General features: G+C 38.7%; 1 protein-coding gene across 1 annotated transcript in view; it reads right to left on the bottom strand.

The window, feature by feature from the left end:
* USH2A (usherin) overlaps window positions 1–24,748 on the bottom strand; it is an 894,134-nt gene that overhangs the window by 411,989 nt on the left and 457,397 nt on the right. Inside the window, exons 32-35 of the mRNA XM_003419876.4 lie at window positions 22,334–22,493; window positions 20,213–20,384; window positions 14,283–14,430; window positions 244–395 (exon numbers count right to left, since the gene is read on the bottom strand). Coding sequence (XP_003419924.2) covers window positions 244–395; window positions 14,283–14,430; window positions 20,213–20,384; window positions 22,334–22,493 — 632 coding nt within the window. The remainder of the gene's footprint in view (window positions 1–243; window positions 396–14,282; window positions 14,431–20,212; window positions 20,385–22,333; window positions 22,494–24,748) is intronic.

The following is a 24,748-nucleotide window of genomic DNA, read 5'->3' as shown; positions in this document are numbered from 1 at the left end:
AACTTACTGCTCATTCCTTAAAATGCATTTTCTGTCCTTCACCAGACCTATGTGCAGTCTTGAAATTTATGTTGAGTATAAAATTGTAGTGACTCTTAAATGAAATTTTATAAAAAGAAAATCTTCCATCTTGCTTGAAAGGCTAGCTGCGCTCAGTGCGAGTCACCACCATTTACTCCTTCCTTGATATTCATTGTCATCTGACACTTAATACAGCCCCAGAATGTAAATTCACATACTCACCAGTGGGCCCATCGCACAACCTTTGGCAGTGCATGCCTGGAGTCGGAAGGAATGTAAGCTCCAAGGAGCAAATCCATGAGCGTGACAGCGGAGTTCTGAGGAATTGTGAATTAATACACCATCTAGATATAATCCATAGCTTGTTATAACACCTGGAAAGACAATAACTTGCTTTTAGTATAAATACTAGACAATAGCAAAGAATGTTTTAAAAAAGAAAGTACTTCTTAACATCATTTCTAGTTTCATGAAATCACTCAGACGTAGTATCTGCTGTTTCACCTGGTCTAAAGCCTGCCTCTTTCCAAAGGGTAAAAGAGGTTTGAAGCCTTTGACTATAAAATTGTCATGCTCCTTAGTAACAGAGGCAGAAACAGAACCCAAGGATTGCAGCATGGGAGTCTTTCAGTCGCACCATGACAACTGTTCTAACTTGTGTTCCATATCAGAAATGTCAAAAATGAATAAGTTAAACACATTCACAATATTTATTGCTCTATAAGAGATAAAAGATATCGTCGATAGATGTGCTTCAAAAGTAAAATGACCTTATTTGTTAATGCATTATGTATTACTCGTAATGTATTACTCCCTGTTCTAAGTACCCGACATTATTAACTCACTTAACCTGGAGGCAGTATTATTATCACCATTTTATAGGTGAGGAAAAGGAACCACAGAGAGACTGGGTAACTTGCTCAAGGCCACACAGCTAGCAAGAATTCGAGTCAGGGTTCGAATCTAGGTAGTCCGGCTTCAGAGCCGGAGCTCACAATCACAACATTAAACTGCCCCCACCTAGAGCCTTGAGCTGACCGTATGCACTACGTTCACGAGACACTCATGATGGGGTTGTGTATATATATATAAAAATAAATCCATTGCCGTCAAGTCCATTCTGACTCATAGTGATCCTATAGAACTGCCCCACAGAGTTTCTGAGGAGCACCTGGTGGATTCGAACTGCCAATCTTTTGGTTAACAGCCGTAGCACTTAACCACTACACCGCCAGGGTTTCCTACTGAATATAGTCATCTTTATTATTCAACCAAAACTTTTTATTCTGTTGTTGAGAATATATAGAGTAAGACATACACTACTTCAACCATTTATACATGTAGAATTCAGTGACATTGATTACATTCTTTTAGTTGTACAACCATTCTCACCACCCTCCTTATGGGATTTGATTCCTTGGTCTGGAGGTTGTCATGGATAGAATTGTGTCCCCCCAAAATATGTGTCAACTTGGTTAGGCCATGATTCCCAGTGTTGTGTGGTTTTCTGCCATTTCATGATTGTAATTTTATGTTAAAGAGAATTAGGGTGAAATTGTAACACACTTACACAGGTCACATCCCTGATCCAATGTAAAGGGAGTTTCCCTGGGGTATGGTCTGCACCACCTTTCATCTCTCAAGAGATAAAAAGGAAAGGGAAGTGAACAGAGAGGGGAAACTCATACCACCGAGAAAGCAGTGCCAGGAGCAGAGCATATCATTTGGACCTGGGGTCCCTGCTCAGAGAAGCTCCTAGTCTGGGGAAAGATTGATGAGAAGGCAAATAGAGAGAGAAAGCCTTGTCCTGGAGCTGATGCTCTGAATTTGGACTTTCAGCCTACTTTACTGTGAAGAAATAAATTTCTCATTGTTAAAGCCATCTATCTACCTGTGGTATTTCTGCTACAGCAGCACTAGATGACTAAGACAGAGGTTTAGGGTCATGGTTGCATAGAACATCCTTGTTAAGTGGCCTAATAGTGTGTTTGGTACTTCTGCTCTACCTCTTAGTTTGTTGTGTAGTGCCCGGGGTCTTAAAAGCTTGTAAGTGGCTGTCAAAGGCATGACAATTGGTTTCTACTCATCTGGAGCAACAGAGGAATAAGGAGAGTCAAAAACAGGAGCAGGATATACAATGTGTGGCTAATTGCCTTCATGAACAACTGCCTCCTTTGCCATGACACCAGAAAAACAGGGTAGTGCCCAGCGACCACTACTGAAGATTTTGATTAAGGATTCTATAGAAGAATTCTGATCAAAAGGGGGAAAATGCAGACCAGAATTTTAAATTCTCATAGACTCCAAACTTTTTGGAGCCATGGAGGCTGGATGAACAGCAGAAACTATTGTCCTGAGATAATCTTCAAAACTTAAACCAAAAATATCCCCTGAAGTCTTCTTAAAACCTAACAATAATTTAGTCTAACTAGTAAAAAATGTAAAAAATGTCTGACTTGAGTGGCTCGGGAAGACAAAGTAAAGTGTTATAACGAAACGTGCGAAGACCTGGAGTTAGAAATCCAAAACGGAAGAACATACTCCAGATTTCTCAAGCTGAAAGAACTGAAGAAAAAATTCAAGCCTTGAGCTGCAATACTGAAGGATTCTATGGCCAAAATATTAAATGGCCAGGAAGCATCAAAGGAAGATGGAAGAAATACACAGATTCACTGTACCAAAAAGAATTGGTTGACATTCAACCATTTCAGCAGGTTGCATGTAATCAAGAATTGGTGGTACTGAAGGAAGAGGTCCAAGCCGCACCGGAGGGACTGCTGGAAAACAAGTCTCCAGGAATCGATGGAATGCCAGTTGAGATGTTTCAACAAATGGATGAAATGCTGGAACTGCTCACTCATCCATGCCAAGGAATTTGGAAGCCATCTACCTGGCCAACTGACTAGAAGAGATCTATATCTGGGCCAATTCCAAAGAAACGTGATCCAACAGAATGTAGAAATTCTCAACCAACATCATTAATATCACACAAATACAATCTTCCTGAAGACAATTCAAAACAGGCTGCAGCAGTACATTGACAGGGAACTGCCAGAAATTCAAGCCAGATTCAGGAGAGAGCATGAAATGAGGATTATCACTGCTGATATCAGATGGATCTTGGCTGAAAGCAGAGAATACCAGAAAGATGTTTGCCTGTGTTTTATTGACCATACAAAGGTGTTGGGCTCTATGGATCAAAACAAATTATGAATAACATTGTGAAGAATGAGAATTCCTGCAAATTTAATTGCGCTCATGCAAAACTTGTACATAGACCAAGAAGCAGTCATTTGAACAGGACAAGGGGATATCGCATGGTTTAAAATCAAGAAAGCTGTGTGTCACAGCTGTATCCTTTCGCCATTCTTATTCAATCTGTATACTGAGCAAATAATCTTAGAAGCTGGACAATATGAAGAAGAAGGGGGTATCAGGATTGAAAGAAGACTCATTAACAACCTGCTTTATGCAATCCTGATGTCCTGTTCTTTTTCATATAGTCCAGCTTCTCAGATTATTTGCTCATACTACAGATTGAACGGTGAAAGGATACAACCCTGATGCATACTTTTCCAGACTTTAACCCACGCTCCTGGTGGAAAAAAATTACAGGCAGAAGGGTGTGCTGATGCTGAATACAGCTAAGGGGCAGACTGCTGCTTACTGGCCTGATGTCTCACAGCCCCACATCTACACTTCTCTCCTGTCTTGTACTGCTGAGCCTATGAGCCTACAAACTGCGTATCCAACTCTTGCTATTTGCCTTCCTCTTAGGTTTTACCATTGAGAAGTACTGCTAGGAGGGCAGAAGCAAGAAGAAAGACAATACTTCCAGCTTCTAGATCCAGGAGTTAAGGCCTTTGCAGCTGGTTGCTATGTTAACAGAGAGCCAAAGCAAGTGTGGACTCAAGCAGGAAGCAGAAGCACCTCTTAGGTAGTTTCAGCACCTGGAGCAATGCATCTCATTGGTGATTTACCTCCAGTTGGGGCAGCATCTCAGATGGTTCCAGCACAGGGGCAGCAGAGGCAGGCTCTTGGGTTCAGGCTAGGGAACTCAGCAGCCCCAGTAATCATTATTTATGTTCTCCTAGCACCCATGACTTTCACTGGTGACCCAGTGGTTAAAGCACTCGGCTGCTAACCAAAAGGTTGGGGGTTTGAACCCACCAGCCTCTCCTTGAGAGAAAAATCTGGCAGTCTGCTTCCATAAAGATTACAGCCTTGGAAACCCTATGGGGCAGTTCTACTCTGACCTGTAGGGTCACCAGGAGTCGAAATTTAACTTAATGGCAGTAGGTTTGGTTTTCTGAGTACTTATGCCTTTCTCTTTTTTTCTTTAGCCATTCCAACACCTTTATAACTAACTTCTTGTATCAAAAAGCCTCTGTTTTAAATAACTGGCACTTTTTCTGTTTTACCGACTAGATCTTGATTAAAACATCCTCTCATGACTAAAACTTTCCTTTATTTAAATAAGTTAATGCTTTTTGTAAAGTCACTGGTATGCTCCATTTTCTTTTTGGAAGATGACTTTGTCCAGTTTATCTTTCTGAAGCAGGCCCATTTCCCTTATTTCCACATTTTGGGGGAAGAGTCTTTGTTTTACCATGACAGACCACTGAAGGATCCACAACAAGTTGTGGTCACTGGCATCTGTTCTTTATCTCAAATGTGACCATCTATGGACACTCTAAGGATACGTAAAGAAAGTATTTAATTTAATGCCATTTAATACTTGACACACAAAAGTGCAAGTGAATTAAAACTTAGACAAGAAAGATACGTAGCAAAAAACTAATACATGGAAAACTTGAGAAGAAAAAAATGGATACAAGCACAGTAATGATAATGATAAAAGAAATACTATGTTCCAGGCACTCTGCTAAGCAATCGTCTAATCCTCACAAACAAATCTTATGTACACGCAACGTGCTGCAGAGGCTCTTGTACTGTGAGACCCTGAAATACCATCTTCTTGCCCTGCTTTTCAACTGAAACAGAAAGTTCTCAAATTAATATTTCCCTTTTCGTACATAACTGGGGAACAGAGCATTTCTTTTATGCTAGGATTATGTGCCTAAAGCTCATCCCTTAAGTACAAACTTTAAAAATCTTCACCATTTTTGAGGGAAATCTTTCTAGCAAGCACTACACACATACCCGTCTTCTCACACAGAATGTAATAAATACAATTGGACCATTGTGTGATGACTCGGGACGTGCACTATGGACATCAAAGTATTTTCTGTAATCCAGTAATACTCTCAGCGACTTTATACATTTTTGTGTCTACTTTTTGAGTTCTTCTCTATTCCCCTCAGTGACTTTCTCTCGAAAGTTAGTTGTTTTGTCTACCCGACTCTAGCAAGTCAACTCCAGCAGCCTATGTTGAGAAACTAGATAGCCATGATATCTATCTACAACTGTGGATAAAGACAAAGTAGAGAGTTACGGAAAGAAGAGCATGAAGTAAGATGTTGTTATTGTTGGCTGCCGTTGACTCAGCTCCAACTCTGGAGGCCTTACCTGTAACAGAGCAAAGCGTTGCCTGGACCTTTGCCATCTTCGTGATCGTCGGTATGTTTGAGTCCATTTGTTGTGGCTATTGTATTGCCGACCAACCTAGAGGGCTTACCTTCCAGCACTGTATCAGACAATATTCTGTTGTGATCCATTTCATTGGCTAATTTTCAGGGGCAGATTACCAGGCCTCCGTCCTAGTTTGTCTTAGTCTGGAAGCTCCACTGAAACCTGTCCACCATGGGTACCCTGCTGGTATTTAAAAGTTGGTGGCTTAGCTTCCCACAGCACAATGACACACAAGCCACCAGAGTACAACAAACTGACAAACGGGTGGTAGAGGGGAAGGTGAGCACACGACAAAAGAGTAGACAACTAAATTAAGCTATATTTGTGACAGTGGATTCAACTGCTCAGAAACTTTGTAATATCCCATATGTATCAGAATTGAGAGGTGGATGAGACTGAAGTCTAACTCCTGTGTGAGATCTCTTTCATACACACACACACAGAGCTGACCAGGATTTTGTGAGTTAATGTAATTTCACAGTATATGTAGGAGGGGCTAAAGAATCAATTGTAAGACTAATTTTAGGACCTTTGAGTCATTCTTGACAATCTCGTCTACTTCATAAAAAATACACCACTCTAAATCCATCACCAAACCCTACATGGGCTTAAGCATAAAAATGATTGTGAAGATGGCTCAGGACCTGGTAGTGTTTCATTCTGTTGTACATAGGGTCACTATGAGTTGGAACTGACTTGATGGCACCTAACAACAAGAACAGTAACTAAACATTATAAAATTATTTTTGAAAAATAACCTGCTGGGTTTAGTGAATCTGGTTTTCTTTTAGTAGTAAGCTGTTCCATCAGTCAGCTTTTAATGAGGAGGCGCTATGTGGCAGGCATTGTGCTATCTGCGGGGACAGAGAAGTTATCAAGACAGCCTGGGCCCTGCCTTTCTAAAGCTTTCAATCCCCGTAGAAGACAGACTTTACATGAATAACTATCAATAATTATGTGTGTGTTTAGCTCAAAAGGAAAACCAGGTGGAATAAAAGGAAAAATGGGAGAGGAGGTTGGTTTAGGGAAGTAAGGATGAGAAACGACTGTTAATCTGAACTTGGCACTTGGGGCTTCTTTATCCAGAGGAAAAATGCCAAAAACCATTATTTGATTAATTACAACAAATAAAGATTTCGCAGAAATTCACGGAAAGCTTTTCAGTGAGACACCAATAAGTTGATAACCTTAAAATTTTAGATATCAAAGACAAACAATCTATATCTAGAACCTTTGAACACAGCCCTCCTCTTCCTTACTGGTAAGATGTCTATTGTGACAAAACAAATTCAGACAAAATGGATTTTTTATTTGCTTGCTGAAGTGTTTTTGACATTCTTAGAACCTGAGAAAGCATTTTTAAATTATCTCTAACCACCACCCCCCCGCCCCAATTCTGTGTGTAAGTGTGAATTAAATGAGATTTAAGAGTCAGTCAGGGTCCTGGCAGGAACCTGGAGGAAGGGCTGAAACTGTAAGACAGGAGTCGTCATCTTTGGCAGAGGAATGCGGGCTCTGAACCCAGAGCCAGAGAGAAAGGGAACCAAGAAGAGTAAGTTCCCAGACTCCACTCTCCTCCGACCCTCTCATCTCTTGCTGCTGCTACCCATGGACAAACCAACAGGAAGCCAGAGAGAGAGGAAGCCCACTTATGAACGCCGTAAAGGTCAGCCTCATAGCACACACAGCTCAGTGAGGAAGAGCAAGAGTGGATCTGAGGGGCAAAAGAAACACACCCAGCATAAACAATTATATTTTATTGTATTGTACTCTACTGTATTGTATTACATTGCATTTTTTCATGCTTTCTCTTGATTATTCTCTTCTAATAAATAGTAAGGGATCTATAATAAAATAAAGCAATATTGTGCTATGTGGTAAAGGGGCTCAGGTCATTTTAATCCAGTTCAAAAAATTCTGGTCTTCAATGGATAATCCACAAAACGAATGGTTAATTCCCATTGGCAATCTAAGTTAAGCAGTTTCAAGTTTATCACCTTTCTCTTTCTATAATGAAAGAATTGTTAAGGTGTTTAATTTTCAGAGGGAAGCTGGATCATAATTGTCCATAAAGCCCATCCACTGGGATCTCTATCTTTGTGCCTCTTCATCACGTTATGTCAAATTGTATTTCCTAAAGTGCTCAGTAGGTTGTCATATATAACCAAGGAAATTCAATACAAGTACAATACAATGTAAATTCAATACAAGGTATCTCTATTTACACTGAAGAATTCTGTTTACTGTAAGAATGAAACAACAATGCTTTAGTGTGTCATAAAAATCACGTGCCTAGTGAATATAGACGCTCCAAACATATTTGTTTGTTTTTTCCTGTGCAGTATGGTAATATGAATATCAACTGAAGGTTTCCCCCCAAGGTTTGGATGATGATTGAATGTGGCAGATATCTCCCTATGTGAATACTTGATCCTTCAATTAAAAAGGAAAAGAGAGAACAGCTTTCACATGGTGGAATAATGCCTTATTACTGCTACGCTCTCCTAAAAACGGAATAGACGGAATCTGAAAAAGATTGTGCTTGGGAAATTCTACCTGACAAACTGACGGGAGGTGTTTCATAAAAGCTACACAAGGCTTGCTCAAAACTGTCAAGCAGTTTTCCTTTGTGATTCACTAAACTCTATAATCCATTTCTCCTCTTAAAACTGAGCAGTTCCAGAAATAGGACCACATTTTGACTGTTTAAAAATAAACAACTATTTCAAAAAAAAAAAAACCTTGTAAAAAAACCAATTATTTCTTCAAACCCAGAGAAACATCAGAGCAGTGATCGCAGGAATTTTGAATATCGGTACTGAGAACAAGACATTGAACAAGTACCTGCAACTTAAAAAAAAAAAAAACTTTTTTAACACACCTAGATGGAATTCTATCTAATGAGCATTTCTGCAAGAAGGAGGAGTCAGAATGGTGCAGTGAATAGAACGGTGAGTTTTTGAGTCATTCAAACATTGCTCTGTGCTCCACTCTTACTTACCAGCTATCTGACCTTGAGTAAGTAAGTCGCTTAATACTTGTAAATCTAAATTTTCACGTCTGTAAAGTTCGAATAGCAATACCTATATCATGGGCTAGTTATGATAATTAAATTAAAACCCTTGTCTCAGGGCCTGGTACATCGCTATAAATTCTAATTGCTATTATGAGTAGTAGTAGTGGTAGTAACAGAAAATCACATACTATGCATGGTTGGAATACTTAGTTAGCATTTATACTTGTAGCTTCACATACATACATACATTATAAAAATTTATTTCTGTCCATCATCTGTTAATGTGAAGAACAACACACAGAGAGTGTGTACAAAAGATCAACAGTTAATAGGTTTCTCTACCACCCATTCTTAAAATAACACGTACTCAATAGTGAACTGAGATCTTTCAGCAGCGTTCTATTGTCTTCATAGCACTATCAACAAAACAAAACAAAAACACCAAACCATTTGTCACTGAGTCGATTCTGACTCATAGTGACCCTCTAGGACAGGGTAGAACTTTCCCTTAAGGTTTCTAAGACTGTAAATCTTTATGGCAGCAGTGGGAGAAGCTAGTGGGTTCAGACTGTTGACCATTTGGTTACCAGCTAAGCACTTAACCACTGTATCACCAGGGTTCCTATCGTCAGTTAACATTAACTCACCCAACAGTTGTTTAACGCCTATCTGCTCTGGGACAGTCACCCTGCTAGGTGCTGAGACAAGAGCAGGAAATGAGGCTCATACAATCCCTGCCCTCACACATCTCACAGTCTAGCAGGGAAACTCTTTGGGGTAAATTCACTTAGATAGAGTTAGAGGGTAGTGACAAGTAATTATGAGTGTTAAACAAGGTTGAGAATTCCATATTCTATATTTCAGCTAGTGTCTTTTAAAATACCAATTACCCTAGAGTAATAATAACTTTAGAAAAAAAATAATAACTTTAGAGCAACGCTAAAAATATTACAATTGATAAGGAGGGCTAAATTTGGCATGGTCAGATAGCTGGGCTGATTTTAGCAGGTGTGAGGAGCAAAATGTATTTCAAGATTCTAAGACCTGAGCTTCTGAAAGGGAAAGGAAATACAGCCATGAGAGTTCAGAAGCTCCAAATGTGTAGTTCTAATTATGCAGTAGTAATCCACACAACACAGGTCACAGATTTATTATATGGTAATCCTTTGTGACGGCTAATGGCGTTTCAAGGGAGTCAAAGTTCTACACAACATGGGGTCCTCATCCACCCTGGACCAAAAAATAACTGTTTTCACATGAAGAGCTTTTAAAATCCAGCTCCAAACTGCAGCCTGCAAAGAACACCTTCTCCAGAGGGAACAGGGATCAAAGGGTCCCAATTAGAGAAACACAAAGCTGGAGTGTCACGCTAGTTTTGGGAGGTACATGAAGCAAAAGTCTAGAATTAAGCAGGAGATATTTGAAGGAAAGCAAAGCCTTAGGTGTAAATCAAATGATGATGACTCAGTGTTTAAAGACTGAACTTGGCAGAGACTAAGGCAATTCATAGCAAGGATTATTTGTTAAGAGCAAAATCATGGAAACTTAAATGTCCATCAATAAAAGACGGGTCAGACAAAGTGTGGCTTCACCCAGTGGGATTCTGTATCTCTATGAGACAGAACAAGCTTGTGCTACCTTTACTACCATCGGAAGGTGTCTCTGCCATGCTGCTCAGTGAAAAATGCAGGTTTCTATGGCAGTACGAGTAGTATGATCTCATTCTTGTTTAATAAATGTATATTTTAGACGCATCACTTCATATGATTATTGACCAGCACTTTTCTAACTGAGTGCTACTATATGTCAGGCACTATTCTAGAAGCTGCTGTTACAACACTGATCAAAAGAGACCAAAACAGGGAAAATTCCCTGTGCATACGAAGCAGGCCCTGAAGCAAGGAGTGAACATTCCAGCACAGACCCTGTGGAGCAGGACCAGGCTGGGAGGCAGAGAAGACAACCCAAACCAGGAGGCCTGCTGGTTCAGGAGCATCCGAAAGCCTGCTCCCTTAGCCATACTGGTTAAGGGTTAAACCCACCAGCCGCCCTAGAGCGCCTCCTACTCCTGGCAGCCCCGTGAGTGTCCGAGTGGAAACGTCGTCTCCACGGGGTTTTCAACGGCTGATGTTTCAGAAGCAGGTCACCAGGGCTTCCTTCTGCAGTGCCTCTGGGTGAACTTGAACCCCCAACCTTTCAGTTAACAGCGGAGAACTCCTGTTAAAGATCACCAATTGCTTAATGGGCAAGAACTGGAAATTTGTATCAGAACCTTTTTATACCTTTCCTATTTTATCACATATGGGCACGTATTAGAAAATACACACAATTATTACTACAGAAAGTAGGTTTAATTTTTCTCAACAGTGAAATAACCCATCTAGGAGCATAACTAACTAATGGAGCCACATTTTGGAGCCTAGAACGTGCAAAATCAGGCAAGCCGCACCTGCTGTGGAAGATTACAGTCTAAATGCTTGCACAGCCCCGACCAGCTGCGTCTCAATGAAGGCGCATATAGAAAAAAAAAAAAAGTTCCCAAATACTAGGAGCTTTCCTCAGGGAACCTGTCCTCCAGGCACTTGGCCCCCTGTGCACACCTCTGCTTTGTGATTATTTGTTTATATGGGTTTTCCCCGAAGGGACTCTGAGACCCTTAAATCAAGGATTGGACTTAATTCATCTTGGTTTCTCCAACATATATAAGAGTGGCTGACACTTAGTAATTGTTCAAAGATAAAGGTGCATGAATAAATTCAGCATTTTGGCAATAACAAAAGCAGTGACCGATTCTGATTCAGAAGATCTAGGGTGAAGCCCTAGAATCTACTTCTTCAATCAGTGCCCCCAGAATGGTCCTAGTGATCAAGTACGCTTGGGAAACATCATCTTAAGTCACTTGAAAGGGTTTCTTTAGTAACACAGGGATGAAACCCACTGTATTCTCTAAATCCACTGTTCTGCAGAATATTCAAAAAATAAAACAACATAGAGTGTAATCTGGAACTGGTTCCGTTAAATGGAACTGGGCATCAAACTGGGCCCATTATTCTGGGAAAGAATATTAAAGGTTCCCAAAACATTTGCAGGATCCACACTCTCAAGTGAAAACCCAAACCTAGCACCCCCACAGCCACAGGTGAACGCATGTCTTTCAGAAACGTACGTGTAACTACTGTTACCTTCTTGGCTGGTATCATCAGAGAGCCAATGCTCTTTGATATACATATCATGGATCAAATGCAATTTTCACAAGACACAACTAAATCTAGTAAATATTATGGGTACTAACCAAAAGTATAACATCGTGTTAGGGTCTGTGACAGAAAGGAAAAATAAATGATTCATGGTCCCTACCATATGGTAGGAATGTTAGATGTGTACCTAAAAAACTCTGAGCCCCAGCTGAATGAAGCAAGTAAAATTATGAAGCCATAGAGAAGGAAAGTTTGACTTAAACTAAGGAAGAGTGGAAAAACTTTATGGCATAAGAGGTCTACATTCAGCCTTGAGGGACAAGTTGGATTTCTACAAGTAAAGATGGAGAGAAGATAGGAGTTATTAACCCTGATTTCACAAACAAGGAAACTGGTATAAGTGGAGTTCAGTAAAGTTCCCAGAGAAATATAGTTATATATACATATGTCAAAGACGAGATATAACTCTAGGCCAATTTGACTCTACACCCATGTTTTTCACCTTACATTAATCCACAAATATGCTAGGGTGATTAGAAAGCACGGTGTGTTACAGGGCTGTGTAAATGGGGGGTCAAATAAGTTGGAATGACAGACTGAAGAATTTGGACTTTATTCTTTAAGTGTTTGTGGAGAGAGGCAGATGCTTTGAAAATGGACAGAGATACAAGACATTTCCAATATGTAGATTATCCTTTGCCAGACAGCAGACAATGGAAACCAAACAATGGAAAATTTCTGGGAAGTAAAGAGAGAAGTAGTGGAGGGAAGTTGCCCTTTTTTTTTTTTTTTTTTTTTAAATTAAAGCTAGTACTTGTAAGGAAACCCTGGTGGCGCAGTGGTTAAGTGCTATGGCTGCTAACCAAAGGGTCAGTAGTTCGAATCTACCAGGCGCTCCTTAGAAACTCTATGGGGCAATTCTACTCTGTCTTACAGGGTCACTATGAGTCAGAATCGACTCGATGGCAGTGGGCTTTTTTTTTTTTAGTACTTGTAAAATATCTCACCACTGTGCACGTGCACACACACACACACACACACACACACACACATACACGATTCTGCTTTGATTAAACACAGGTTTGGAATATAATGGAACCTTGTCATAAATCTCCCAAATCTCTCAGATGCTTCTTGCTCAATGAATATATTTTAAAACTGCTTTTAAGTGCATAAATCATAATTAGCAAAGATTCTTTGAAAGGTGGAAAGAATTTCTCTAGTCAGTCTTGGATTCAAAATCAGTTGTAATCGCAGTCGCAACTACCAGTTAGGATGAAGGGAAGAACTCTACTGTACGAATCACACGATGGCATTTAACAGCAATGCAACTGGGATAAATCATTTGTGTTTTCATTGTCCCATGTGGACTAGATTTCTTTGTGGGTTAGGAAGTGTGACAGGATTTTTGACTAGTAGACATCCATTTATTTTTTATTAGGAAGTTTGTAATCGTACGCGGATAACTTCAGTAGCAGAGACAATCATTCACTCTAATTATCAGAGCTCCCTCCATTACCTCAAACATGTCTATTGCATTTGCCAAAAGTTTAATTAAAATGAGACGACTGGAATAATTGTATCATAGTAAACACAAGACAAACTAATAAAACTGCAGTTTTGCTTTTTTTCATTCTTGTTGGCTATGCTCAGAGAGGCTATTTCAGTTCTCAGTAATGCGTCACTTTAAACGGGTTCTACGATACTAAAAGTCTTCTTGATGTTTGTCTCAAAGAGGAACAAAACTCAACATCACAAAATTCTCTATCAATGTGGAACAATGGCACTGCGTTGTGTGACTCTTAAAGATATTCCCAGTAAATGAATAAATCCACTTCTCCCCAAAACCATTGTAAATACAGTATAACAAACTTTTCTTTTTGAAAAGTTCAACTGCCTAGCTTAATTCTCTCAACTGTACAAAGATGCTCGGAAAGACACATAATCCATTTTAATTAAGTGTTGTTTAAAAACTGCAGGCTGAAATACTTACAGTGTATTAAAAAATAGAGTTCCAATGACCTTTTTAAAGATAAAAAAATAAATAAAATAAATTTATTAAATCAAAAGCTTGTGAGACACAGTGTTTACATGAACTTTCCACTTCTGTACGTCTTCAAGAATAACGGCTGTCAAAAGCAGAAGTCATTGAAAACACGTGGATCTCACGGAGGCATTTGTTGGGAAACCGCATCTGTTCTCACCTTTCCTGAAGCACCTTCAACAGTGAGATGCAGTACACAAGAACTATCAAAAGGGAGCACTTTTGAGCCACCAAAATTGTGTGTTAGCCTAAAAACCACCATCTCCCAACTACAGACAATGATAGTATCTCAGGTATTTTATGTGCTAAAATGATCATTAAAAATGAAGCACCACATATAAGCTGCCATTTAGAATATTAATTTACCTTTACTAATCATCTTTTTAACTTGAGGCCGGAGGAGTTCACTTACCATTCGGGTACTCGGGCTCGGTCCAGGAGATGTTGAAGGAGTCAGGTGAGTAAGAGCGCGCCCGGGGGGCCGGCACCCCTTCCGGAGTGCTCTCGTCCGTGTAGGCTTCGCTGACGTCACTCACGGTGCACCCACCGCCCGTGCAAGCCTACACCGAGATGAAAAACCCGGTGTCACTCTGGTCCCAAAGTTTAGGGGAACACTGAAGAAAGGGAACTCACAGGGAGAATTCAAATAATGCTCTTTTTAACACTCCCTGCCGCCGCCCCCCACCAATCAATTTTATTTCAATGCTGGGTTTGACATTTAATTCACTCGCTTTTTAGGACATGAGACCGCCAACTCCAATCATTAGAAAATAACCCAGAATGTATGAATTATACATGTATCCTAAGTCGGATACTGACAGGGTGAATAAAAACCAAAAAACCAAACCCACTGTCCTGGGTCGCGGTTGGGACTCATAGTGACCCTACAGGAGGGTAGAAGAGCCCCACAGAGTTTCCAAGGAGCACCTGGTGGATTCACTGCCAACTTTTTGGTTAGCAGCCATACTTCCTAACCAATATGCCACCAGGGTTTCCCAAAGGTTCCTGGAGTCAAGAAACTCACACACACACACGCACAGAGTCACACACACACACACACACATATACACCTTCACACACACAGTCACCCTATGAGAAAAGTTCTGGGGACATGATGAAGACTACTTCAGGATTAAACAAATGATTTCTGGGAAAAAAAAAAGACATAGCAAAAATAATTGCCTTTTTATTCTATGATATGACCAATATATTAATAATATAACACAAGGTGAAATTGAATAAAACAATATGTCTCATAAATCAATCAATACAATGGATAAAACAGTCAACTCATTTACTTAGCTGCCAGAGATGGGCTTCAGCACATGACTGAGAAACTGAGTATGATCACAGAAACCCCCTGCTTCCTAAACCCAGCAATGGCAGCATGAATCTTAAAGATACTCAGAAATCTCTGTAAGTCCACGCCCAGCATAAACTGAAAATACTCCAAAAGAAATGGCTAAGTGTATCAAGAAAGTATGTTGCTATGTAACCTATCGGATAAGCATTTCTCCAGGAAATTGAGACACACACAAGGGTTTTCCAGCCTAGATCTGCCAACAAATATTGCAATTATACCCTTCTATAACTTTTGTAACAATGGTATTTTAAAACCACACTTAAGCTTTGTTCAGCATTTCCTTAGGCTACAGCTTTAATTTAAACAATGAAATTTAAAAATCTTTCAAAGAGCACACAATTTTATCAAAATCAATAGGAAAATTAAGCAAAATCATAGGACAATGTAAAAAAGCAGACAGTTATTTAGTCCATTTTCATGGACAATAATTACTAATATAACAATTAAAAACGATAAAGTATTTCTCAGGGCTTACCCCCTGCTTTTAAGTTTGATACTGTGAAAATGATACTTAAAGCAGGAGATATTTCTTTCTCCCAAAGATGGAAGGTTGAGTGGTTGTTTGATTGATTTTTTTTTTTATTGAAGTACTGTACTATTTTGCAACATTATTGCAAATGATTGCAAATTCCTCATAGTACATATAAATAACCAAATACGTGGTCAATAACGGTGGAGATCAATCTCACTTTCTGTTTTAAGAATGCAGCATTGGCTTGTGTCTTTGGGATGACGTCTCATCAGCTTCAGTGAGTTTCAGATGGGTTAAACTGTGGCCTGCGCATTAAATTGCCTTAAGATTGGGGACCTAATTAACCCCTGTGGGTTTCCTCTAATTCTCGGCTGTGGCACGTGCATATATATATGTAGGAGATAAACCATGCTCCTCCTGAGAATGGAATCTTTGCAAATAAAGAAGAATCAATTGAGCGTGTGGCCCTGACTCAAAGCTCTAGGACGTGCCCTCTGGTAGCCTGGGAAATAACTACCTGATGATTAAAATAGAGAAATTAAAAAAAAAAAATTTCATATGTGCTGAAAGTTCATCAGAAAACCTGGCAGGAAAAAAGGTCACATGGGACAACTAAATTATCAAAGGAAAATGGTCAAAAGAGCATTTTTTCCAATTATCACAAAGAGATAAAATCTGTCCCCTTGCATTTTCAAGATTTTGTTTTGTCTTAGGGGAAGAACTTGATGTAGCGTCTTGTTGTTACATTCACAGAACACCAGAATTTAATTCTGAGAGTCTCTTTGCCATTTTTTTTTCTCATTCACATGTAATTTCCCTTACTGTCTCTCCCCAAGGAAATACATAATCATATATTTTTGTAAACAAACTGAATTAAAATTTACTTTGTTTTGAGAATTTTCTGATGCCTTCTGGGATAAATGAAGACATCCTCTGGCTACTTCTTTGAGCAGTACCATCAGAGATAGCTAAACTAGTCACTTGACAAAGAGGTATCTTAAAAATCCAAGGAGTTTGTGAGACTTTATTTTTTTTTTTTAAATAACAAAATTTCCTGCAAAAATATTTCATTTTGATGTGTCCGCATTTTTCTGTGTACATTTCTAGTGGCTAAGTGAACAGCATAATGTCCTAGTTTCTTCAATGAAGAAATAAATGTTCTTCACATTGTTTCCGACTGGTCTGATCTCACTAATATCTAAATGGAATTGAACCAATCAGTATCTGGCTTGACCTCCCAGCACCAGAGGCCACTGCAAGCAAGGCAGCTGAAAGCTGATTAAAATTCTGGTTTGGAAAAACTAAACAAAATAGTGGGATTGATTAAAGATGGCTTTTTGAAACTGCAAGGTCTTTGAAAGCCTCTGAGCCATTAAAATAAGATGTTTTAACCTAGCTCCTCTAACTTTCGTCAATTACAGCCTTTAAAAAAAAATTCACAGGCAAAGTCATTACACTGCCCTGAAATGATAACTTCTGACCAAATACGGGATTTGAGTTTGATACAATGAAAAGCATAACTAATAAAACTATACCTGCTGTTTTTGAAACCATCACTGTTAGGGAGCTCCCAAACTAGTATTCTCCTTTCCAATAGTTGGTTTTCAGGTACATAGGGACTAAGGTTGTTGAGAATACAGCGTATTTGAAAGCATGAAGGAAAACAACCAAGCCACGTTATCCCTACATGATCTTTTGAAAAATTAAGCTCGTCATTTCCGAGAATATTTCTGGGAAATATACGTGATACCTAAAGTTCATCAAGTGGCAAATGTCCAGCAGTAATATAAAAATTGTAATACTGTGTCTATACTGATAGCTGTCTGTGCTAATAGCTCTTTATTTAATTGCTAATGTATTATTTTTATTGTGATTGCCATAGTTAGCTATGGTCAAGTCAGTTCCAACTCATGGCAACCTTACGTATAAAAGAACACAGCTCCACGCAGCCCTGTGCTCTCTTCACCATCATTGGTGTGTTTAACTCCCTTGTTGCAGATACTTGATTAGTAGCTACCAAATCCAGCCTATCTTTTGTTGAGTGTAGCAACACGCTATACCATACAAACAATGTTTACTTTGGAACCACACAAAGTCCCCAACTCAGACACTTCCCAGCAAATTATCTAATCCGTATCAGAAGTCGCAGATTCTTTATGAAATAAATGGACTTAAAAAAAAAAAAAAAATGAACCAAACCCGTTGCCGTCAAGTCGAATTTCGACTCATAGCAACCCTATAGGACAGGGTGGAACTGCCCTACACGGTTTCCAAAGAGCAGATGGTGGATTCTACTCTGTATTTGTTGATTCATTCAACAATTGTGTGTGGAGCATCCCGTTTCTACCAGGGACTACGAGTGGCCTAGGAAATAGAATTTTGAAAGATGCAACCTCTGCAATTCAGGAGTTTATAATCCAGTTCATTTGGGAAAATTCAGTGAAGTCACATGAATAACAAACCTATTACAAGCCTGCGGTAGTGAATCTTAGTGGTTCAGCTCTCTAAGTATCTTCCTCTATTCAAAGGCTGCTTCAACGGGTTGTTATCTGCAGGTTTTGTTTTTCTAGCACGTAGTCAACATGCTGAGACAATCTGTAAAGGCAACCCTGCCTGACTGAGAACCTGATCTCCATCTACTAATCGAATGACCCTGAAAGCCAGTTATTATATTGAAACTGTGAAATACACAATAATTTCTCAATTAACCAGGAAGAACTTAAAATTTTCTGGTTCTTTAATTTACTGGTTAACAGAGTTAAGCAAAAAAAAACTTTTAGTTAAATACTCCCTGAAAACATGTGGGTATATTTTCTGCCCTCATAAATGCAGCGAAATTGAAGATAACAGTGTGCACGTTTCTTTCTCCAGCAAGAGGTAAGGCAAGGGCTCCCACAGCTTCACGACACCCAGCGGCAACATCAGTCAGTGGCTGACAGACCACATTCGACTCCACAGAGTATTTAGCATCATAGAATTTTAGGGCTCAAAGAGACATTAAAAATTATTTAGTTCAGTGTGCTAATTTGAGGCTTGAAGAAAATAAAACTCAGTTTGGTTAAGTGAATTTGCCTCAGGACACACAGTTAGTGGCAAAAGCTAAAAGAAAGCCCAGGGGAGCAGACTCTCGGTCTAGAGGTATTTATTTTTCAAGGTATTACAGATTTATAAAATATAGGAGATTGAGGTAAATTTTGATTGACTGCCCAGCATAACCTAAACTTTGCCTTGGGAGTAGAACTTTGTTCCTTCTCATTTGCCTCCTCCTGGGAAAAAACCGAGAATACAGTAATTTCTGTTTAATTTTGGCTGTTTCTCAGAGATTGAGGCTTTCCTTGACTTTGATATTACTCTTGTTTTGAAAATAATGAGGATTTCTGCATTGGCTTTTGAAAATCAAGTTAATACACTTCTTTACTTCTTGGGTAATAAAATTGTAGATAATCAAAAATACTGGTTATTAAACTTACATGCTGTGCCTCACACCTAGGCACATGGAGTCAGTTTTCAGTAGGAGTTTTCACGTGGCCTGATTGCCCTTGTTTTGCAGTTTGAAGTCAGCCAGTTAGCGGTAGTTGAATGCCGCTTATTTTCTCGTGGTATAATATTTAGAGCATTCAAGAGCATGTTAAGTAAAATGAATGCATACAGAGTGTCTGCATAAATGTAAATTTATTCATAATCAAGAGCAGAATATTTTCTATGGCATTCATTAAAGTGAATATCCTTATATAGGCATCACTGTAAAATGAAGAGTATGTTTAAAACAAATAGGGACACAATCTTATGTTTATATTCAGTTATTCTCAGATGTGCTATTAAACTTAAAAAAAAATTATATTTCATCAAAAAACAAAAGAACCACTGAGTATAAATTCCACAGGAATATCAAGGTCTTTAAAAAGACCTTTGTGTAAGAGTGCTATTTTGCATTAAAAATGCTATTGTCTGTCTACAGAAACCCCTAAACTATGCTGATTCTGGGTTTTATTAAGTGACTTTTTTTTTGAGATAGAAATGTAACATAAGCCAGAATATAATAACAATCAAGAATATTTGGGCGTCATTGAAACCTTCGTTTAGAAATGTCAGATCCAAATTTTCACACTGTGCATTCTTTTTCAATGAAACGCAAGGTCACAGGGAAATAACCTTATTAATCCCAACATTTTAGAAAAAGCTTTCAACAATTAGGGCATTCTACAAATAATAATAATAATAATAAAAAGATAATTCCTGATAAAACCAAACGAGATTTGGGAAAACCTACTGACTCAGATTGTTATTCTATCATTTTACATAATGTGTAATTAACACATAGGTAATGGATCAACATAATCTATATTTAGGATGCGAAGTGAGTTTTCAGTGTAAACATCATCATTTGAGTTTTTCTTTCCCTCTTTTCTTCTTTTTTAAGTAAGCGAGAGAGGAAAGATGGATAAAGCGCAGGGGAACAAGGAGGAATGACCGGGGACAAAGTGACAGAGAAGTAAAGTGAACCTACCTCCAGCTTGATGAGATATTTATTACCAGGGAAAAGGTGTGGTAGCATGTGATCCTGGAAAAGTTCTGTGCTGTTATAGATGACATTCCAAACTGTAAAATCATGCGTGCAATTTGAAATATACAATATATAGCGCTCCAGAATTCCATTTATTTTCCTTGGTTGTTGCCACCTAGGAATGGAGGAATATAGCATTATTATCATTATTCATTCAAGTCAAAACTGAAATGTGCAGAATTTTTTTAAGAACACATAGAAACTTGGATTTGTGCCACAGTAGAAAGCACTCTAAAAGCTCAATAGCGATTCATAAAGAAAAAACAAGCATTTATTAAATGCCTACTCTGAATAAAAAAAAAACCTGCTGCCATCGAGTCAATTCTGACTTATAGCAACCCTATAGGACAGAGTAGAACTGCCCCATAGGGTTTCCAAAGAGCAGCTGGTAGATTCAAACCGTCAGCCTTTTTGTTAGCAGTCTAGCTCTTAACCACTACGCCACCAGGGTTTCCTACTTTGAGTAGTATAAAGAAAATAGGACATACTCCCTGCCTCTTTTTACTTATAATTTTAATTATCTACAAATACAAAAAGGAGCCCTGCTGGCACAGTTGTTAAGCATTCGGCTGCTAACCATATGTTGGCAGTTCGAACCCACCTAGCCGCTCTGTGGGGGAAAGGTCTGAGGATCTGTTTCTGTAAAGCCCAGTTATGGGGGCAGTTATACTTTGTCATATGGGGGGTTGCTATGAGTCAGGATAGACTCGACAGCACCCAAGAACGTGCACATAAACGCACACGAGTGAGTGCTTGATTTTGAAGTTAACGTGTACGATAAAATGTGGCAGAAGTACAATTTCTAAGAACTTACATGAAATGGGAGAGAGTTATAACAATGCAATTGTCTTGAAATATTCAGTAATCTAACATACAGCTGATATGCGTAATTACAGAATCCAGTAAAGCTGTCTTAGAGGGACTGAGGTAGCCAGGTAACACTTCTTGAATGAGGTGACACGTTGACTAAATACAAAGATTTTATACTTAATATATGGATTGGATTTGGGTAGGAGAAAGACGAATGCAGAGTTTTGCAGATAACCAAAATGGATTAGAACGTGCAGGTGAGAATAAGTGGGACAGACAGGGAACTGGTATATTAAGAAATACATACCAACACCAAACCCATTGCTCTCAAGTCAATTCTGACTCACAGTGACCCTACAGGGCAGGGTAGAACTGCCCCACAGGGTTTTCAAGGAGCGGCTGATGAATTTGAACTGCTGACCTTTTGGTTAGCAGCCACAGCACTTAACTACAGACTAGTGGGAAATCTTGTTGGATAAGTAATGTGGGCTTGGCTTTGGGGCACACTAAAAGCCAATAGGAGAGTTTAGACTTGGAAGAATGGGGTCATAAATCATAGTGTTTTCCAGCTTGAATTAATGACATAATCCACTCGGTCAAAACTCATTTTACAGATGAGAAAACTGAGACTGAGAGAAATGAATGAACAAGTATTAATTGTATCAAAAGTATTAATTGGTGATGAGGCCAAGGTTTAAAGAGAGGTCTTGTAAATTTTGGTTCGATGTTACAATACACCTTCTCCTTCATACATTAGGAAATGGGCAAGAATCAGTCATTTCAGAAATAATCTGACCATGCCTATATTTGAAAGTTCTTTTTTGAATTCAGCTGCAAGGGGAACAAGAAGGTCCTGGTTTATACTTAAAAACAAAGCTATATATACAGAGAGCATATAATATATATATATATATATATATATATATATATATATATACATATTCTTTAATTCCAAAATCTTACACTCAATGTGCCACATATTAGGAGCTCAAAGTACCCATGCTAGTGGTCAGTTTTTCCTTTACTGATGTTTGCACAGAATCTGTGCACATACGTGGCTCGGCCTGATTGCATAAAGACAAAATGGAAATTAAGTTGGCAAGTGATAATCAAAGGTTCCCAGAACCACTGAACTAATCATTTCTGTGCATTTAATCACAATAAAATTAATTTTATGTCACAGCCCTTCTCCTGATTGAACTCACTGGGATTCTCGCATGAACCAGCGTGTGAGAAAGAAGCATTTCTACTTACTGGATATATATAGTCGTAGAATCCAGGACAGTCAAAGTCGGTGATTCTACATGATCCGGCGGCAGCTGTGCCGTGTACAGGGTGACCCAGGAGCTGTTTGCACATCCCACGTGGGTGCATGCACTCAGCAGAAACTGGTGGGGTGTAAATACTGCTAGATCTAGTGGTGGGGGAACAAGAATTTATTTATCATTATACTTTTTATTCAGTCAACCTCATTCCTCTATATTCCTACTTCTTAGAACTGTTAAAGTAAAATTTAAAATAAAAATAAATCAAGGGCCGTGAAAATAGTAATAAAATATAGGTTGTTTTCTCCCTTAAATATACTCTAAAAAACCAAACCCATTGCCATCGAGCCAATTCCGACTCATAGTGACCCTCTAGGACAGAGAACCACCCCATATTGTTGGTCCTGCAACCTTTTGGTTAGTAGCCAAGCTATGAGTCGGAATCTAGTCTTCGGAATCGACTTGACAGCGATGAGTTTAAATATACTGTGGTCACGTCTAAATAAGCAAGTGTCAGTCAAACTCTTCTTCATTTTAACAATTTGGCTGTTCTCTTGATGTCTGTATGGTTAAGAGCTCAGCTGCTGACCAAAAGATCAACAGTTCGAATCCACCCATTGCCCTTTGGAAACCCTATGGGGCGGTTCTACTTTGTCCTACAGGGTCACTATGAGTTGGAATTGACTTGAAGACAACAGGTTTGCTTTTTTTTGTGTGACCAGGTAAACTGTTTTCTGAGTTTCATCTTAGTTCAATGGCTCTGTTAAAAAATAAATGAGACATTCAAATTATTTTTAAAGCACATTTGAAGACAGCAGGAGTTGCTTTTGAAATGCAAACTCATGACACCTAACAGTGACTTTGCACTTGTAATTCCCTTTATCAGAGTTTGAGTTTTCTCCTTGTCCACCTGACCAATTATTATTGGACCTTCAAGTTGTCCAGGCTCAGGACAAACATCAGTTTCTTTTAAAGATGTCCCTGACACTCCCTGCTCAGGATCCCTGGCACAAGCTGGAGCTATCATCCTCTCCTCTGTCCGCCACTGTACTTTGCACTCACCTTTAGCTTAGCATTTACAACGGTGTGCCATAATTATCTGTATACAAGACTATCTCAACCATTAGACTGAACGCCTTGAAAGAAGGAATCGTGCGATATTCTCTTCGCATTCTTAGCATCTAGCACAGAGGCTGGCACGTTGAAGGTTTTTAATATATGCGTTAAAAATGAATAATTAATGAAGGAGATGATCTAGATACATTTGAGCTAGGTATGAAAGATGACCAAGGGTGTACCCTAGGCAGAAATAATCTCTTCCTCTGCTGAATTCCCCTTAGCACTTTGTACCTATTTAGCATCCTAATGGATACCATATTCCCTTGGATTAGAACAAATTAATTTGTAATTTATCAATTCAATTCTGAAATTCTCTGAACACTTAATTTATAAAGGTACTCAATAATTATTTTATTGAGTGAATCTAACTAAAGTTAAGTAAACTTGATCAAGATTTAAACGTTGCTCATGCTTTTACAGTATCAGAAATAATTATTTTCTATAATGTTTTTAAAAGAAATTAGTCACAACCTAAGTAACACACATTCTTAAATCTCATTAACCTTGAATCATTGCAATTTCATGTTTAAAAGATTAATGAAGTGCTACCTAATTCAGGCAAACAGATTTGGCATTGCACTGATAGCAGAGGTAAACCAAGAACATTTTGATTTTCATGTGAAGTAAAGTCAATTGGTAAAACATGTAGGTAAGCAAAAGATACTTTTACAGTAAAATTAGTCACTCTAGAACAAAAAATCAAGGAAAGATTCGGCCTTTTTGAATAAAGCTCATGTTTTTATAGATTTCATGCCACAAATATACACTACTGCCAAATTGAGGTTGGGTACCCCCAAACAGTGTGGTCAGAAGATATATTGCAGAATACGTACGTATTATCCCTAGAATACTTAAGGCATTGTGAAGTTTACAGGTTAGAAAGATGTTGCCTTTTAGAAGATAGAATGGTTTTAAATTGAATATCTGGCATCATGTTATATATTAAATGGTGTTTCCCAAACACGTGTTAAAATGTAATCTTGTTTGGAAATATGAGTTTCTTATGTTAATTAGATCATACTTGAGTAAAGTGGGCTCTAAATCTAATCACTTCTGAGCTACAAAAAAAGCAAATTAGACACAGAGATATGCACACACAGGGGGAGGCAGACACCATGTAAGGATCGTCTATAAGCCAAGGAACCAAGGAATGGCCAACAATGTCTTACAATGAAAGCATGGACATGGCCAAGACCCTGATTTGGACTTCTAGTCTCCACAACCATGAGAAAATAGATCTCTGATCTTTAAATCCGCCCATCTGTATTTGTGTTACAGCAGTACT

The sequence above is a fragment of the Loxodonta africana genome, chromosome 25, assembly GCF_030014295.1.
Source record: "Loxodonta africana isolate mLoxAfr1 chromosome 25, mLoxAfr1.hap2, whole genome shotgun sequence".
Lineage (NCBI taxonomy): Eukaryota > Metazoa > Chordata > Mammalia > Proboscidea > Elephantidae > Loxodonta > Loxodonta africana.
Note: the sequence above shows the minus strand (reverse complement) of the source record. Positions and strands in the feature narration are given on the sequence as shown.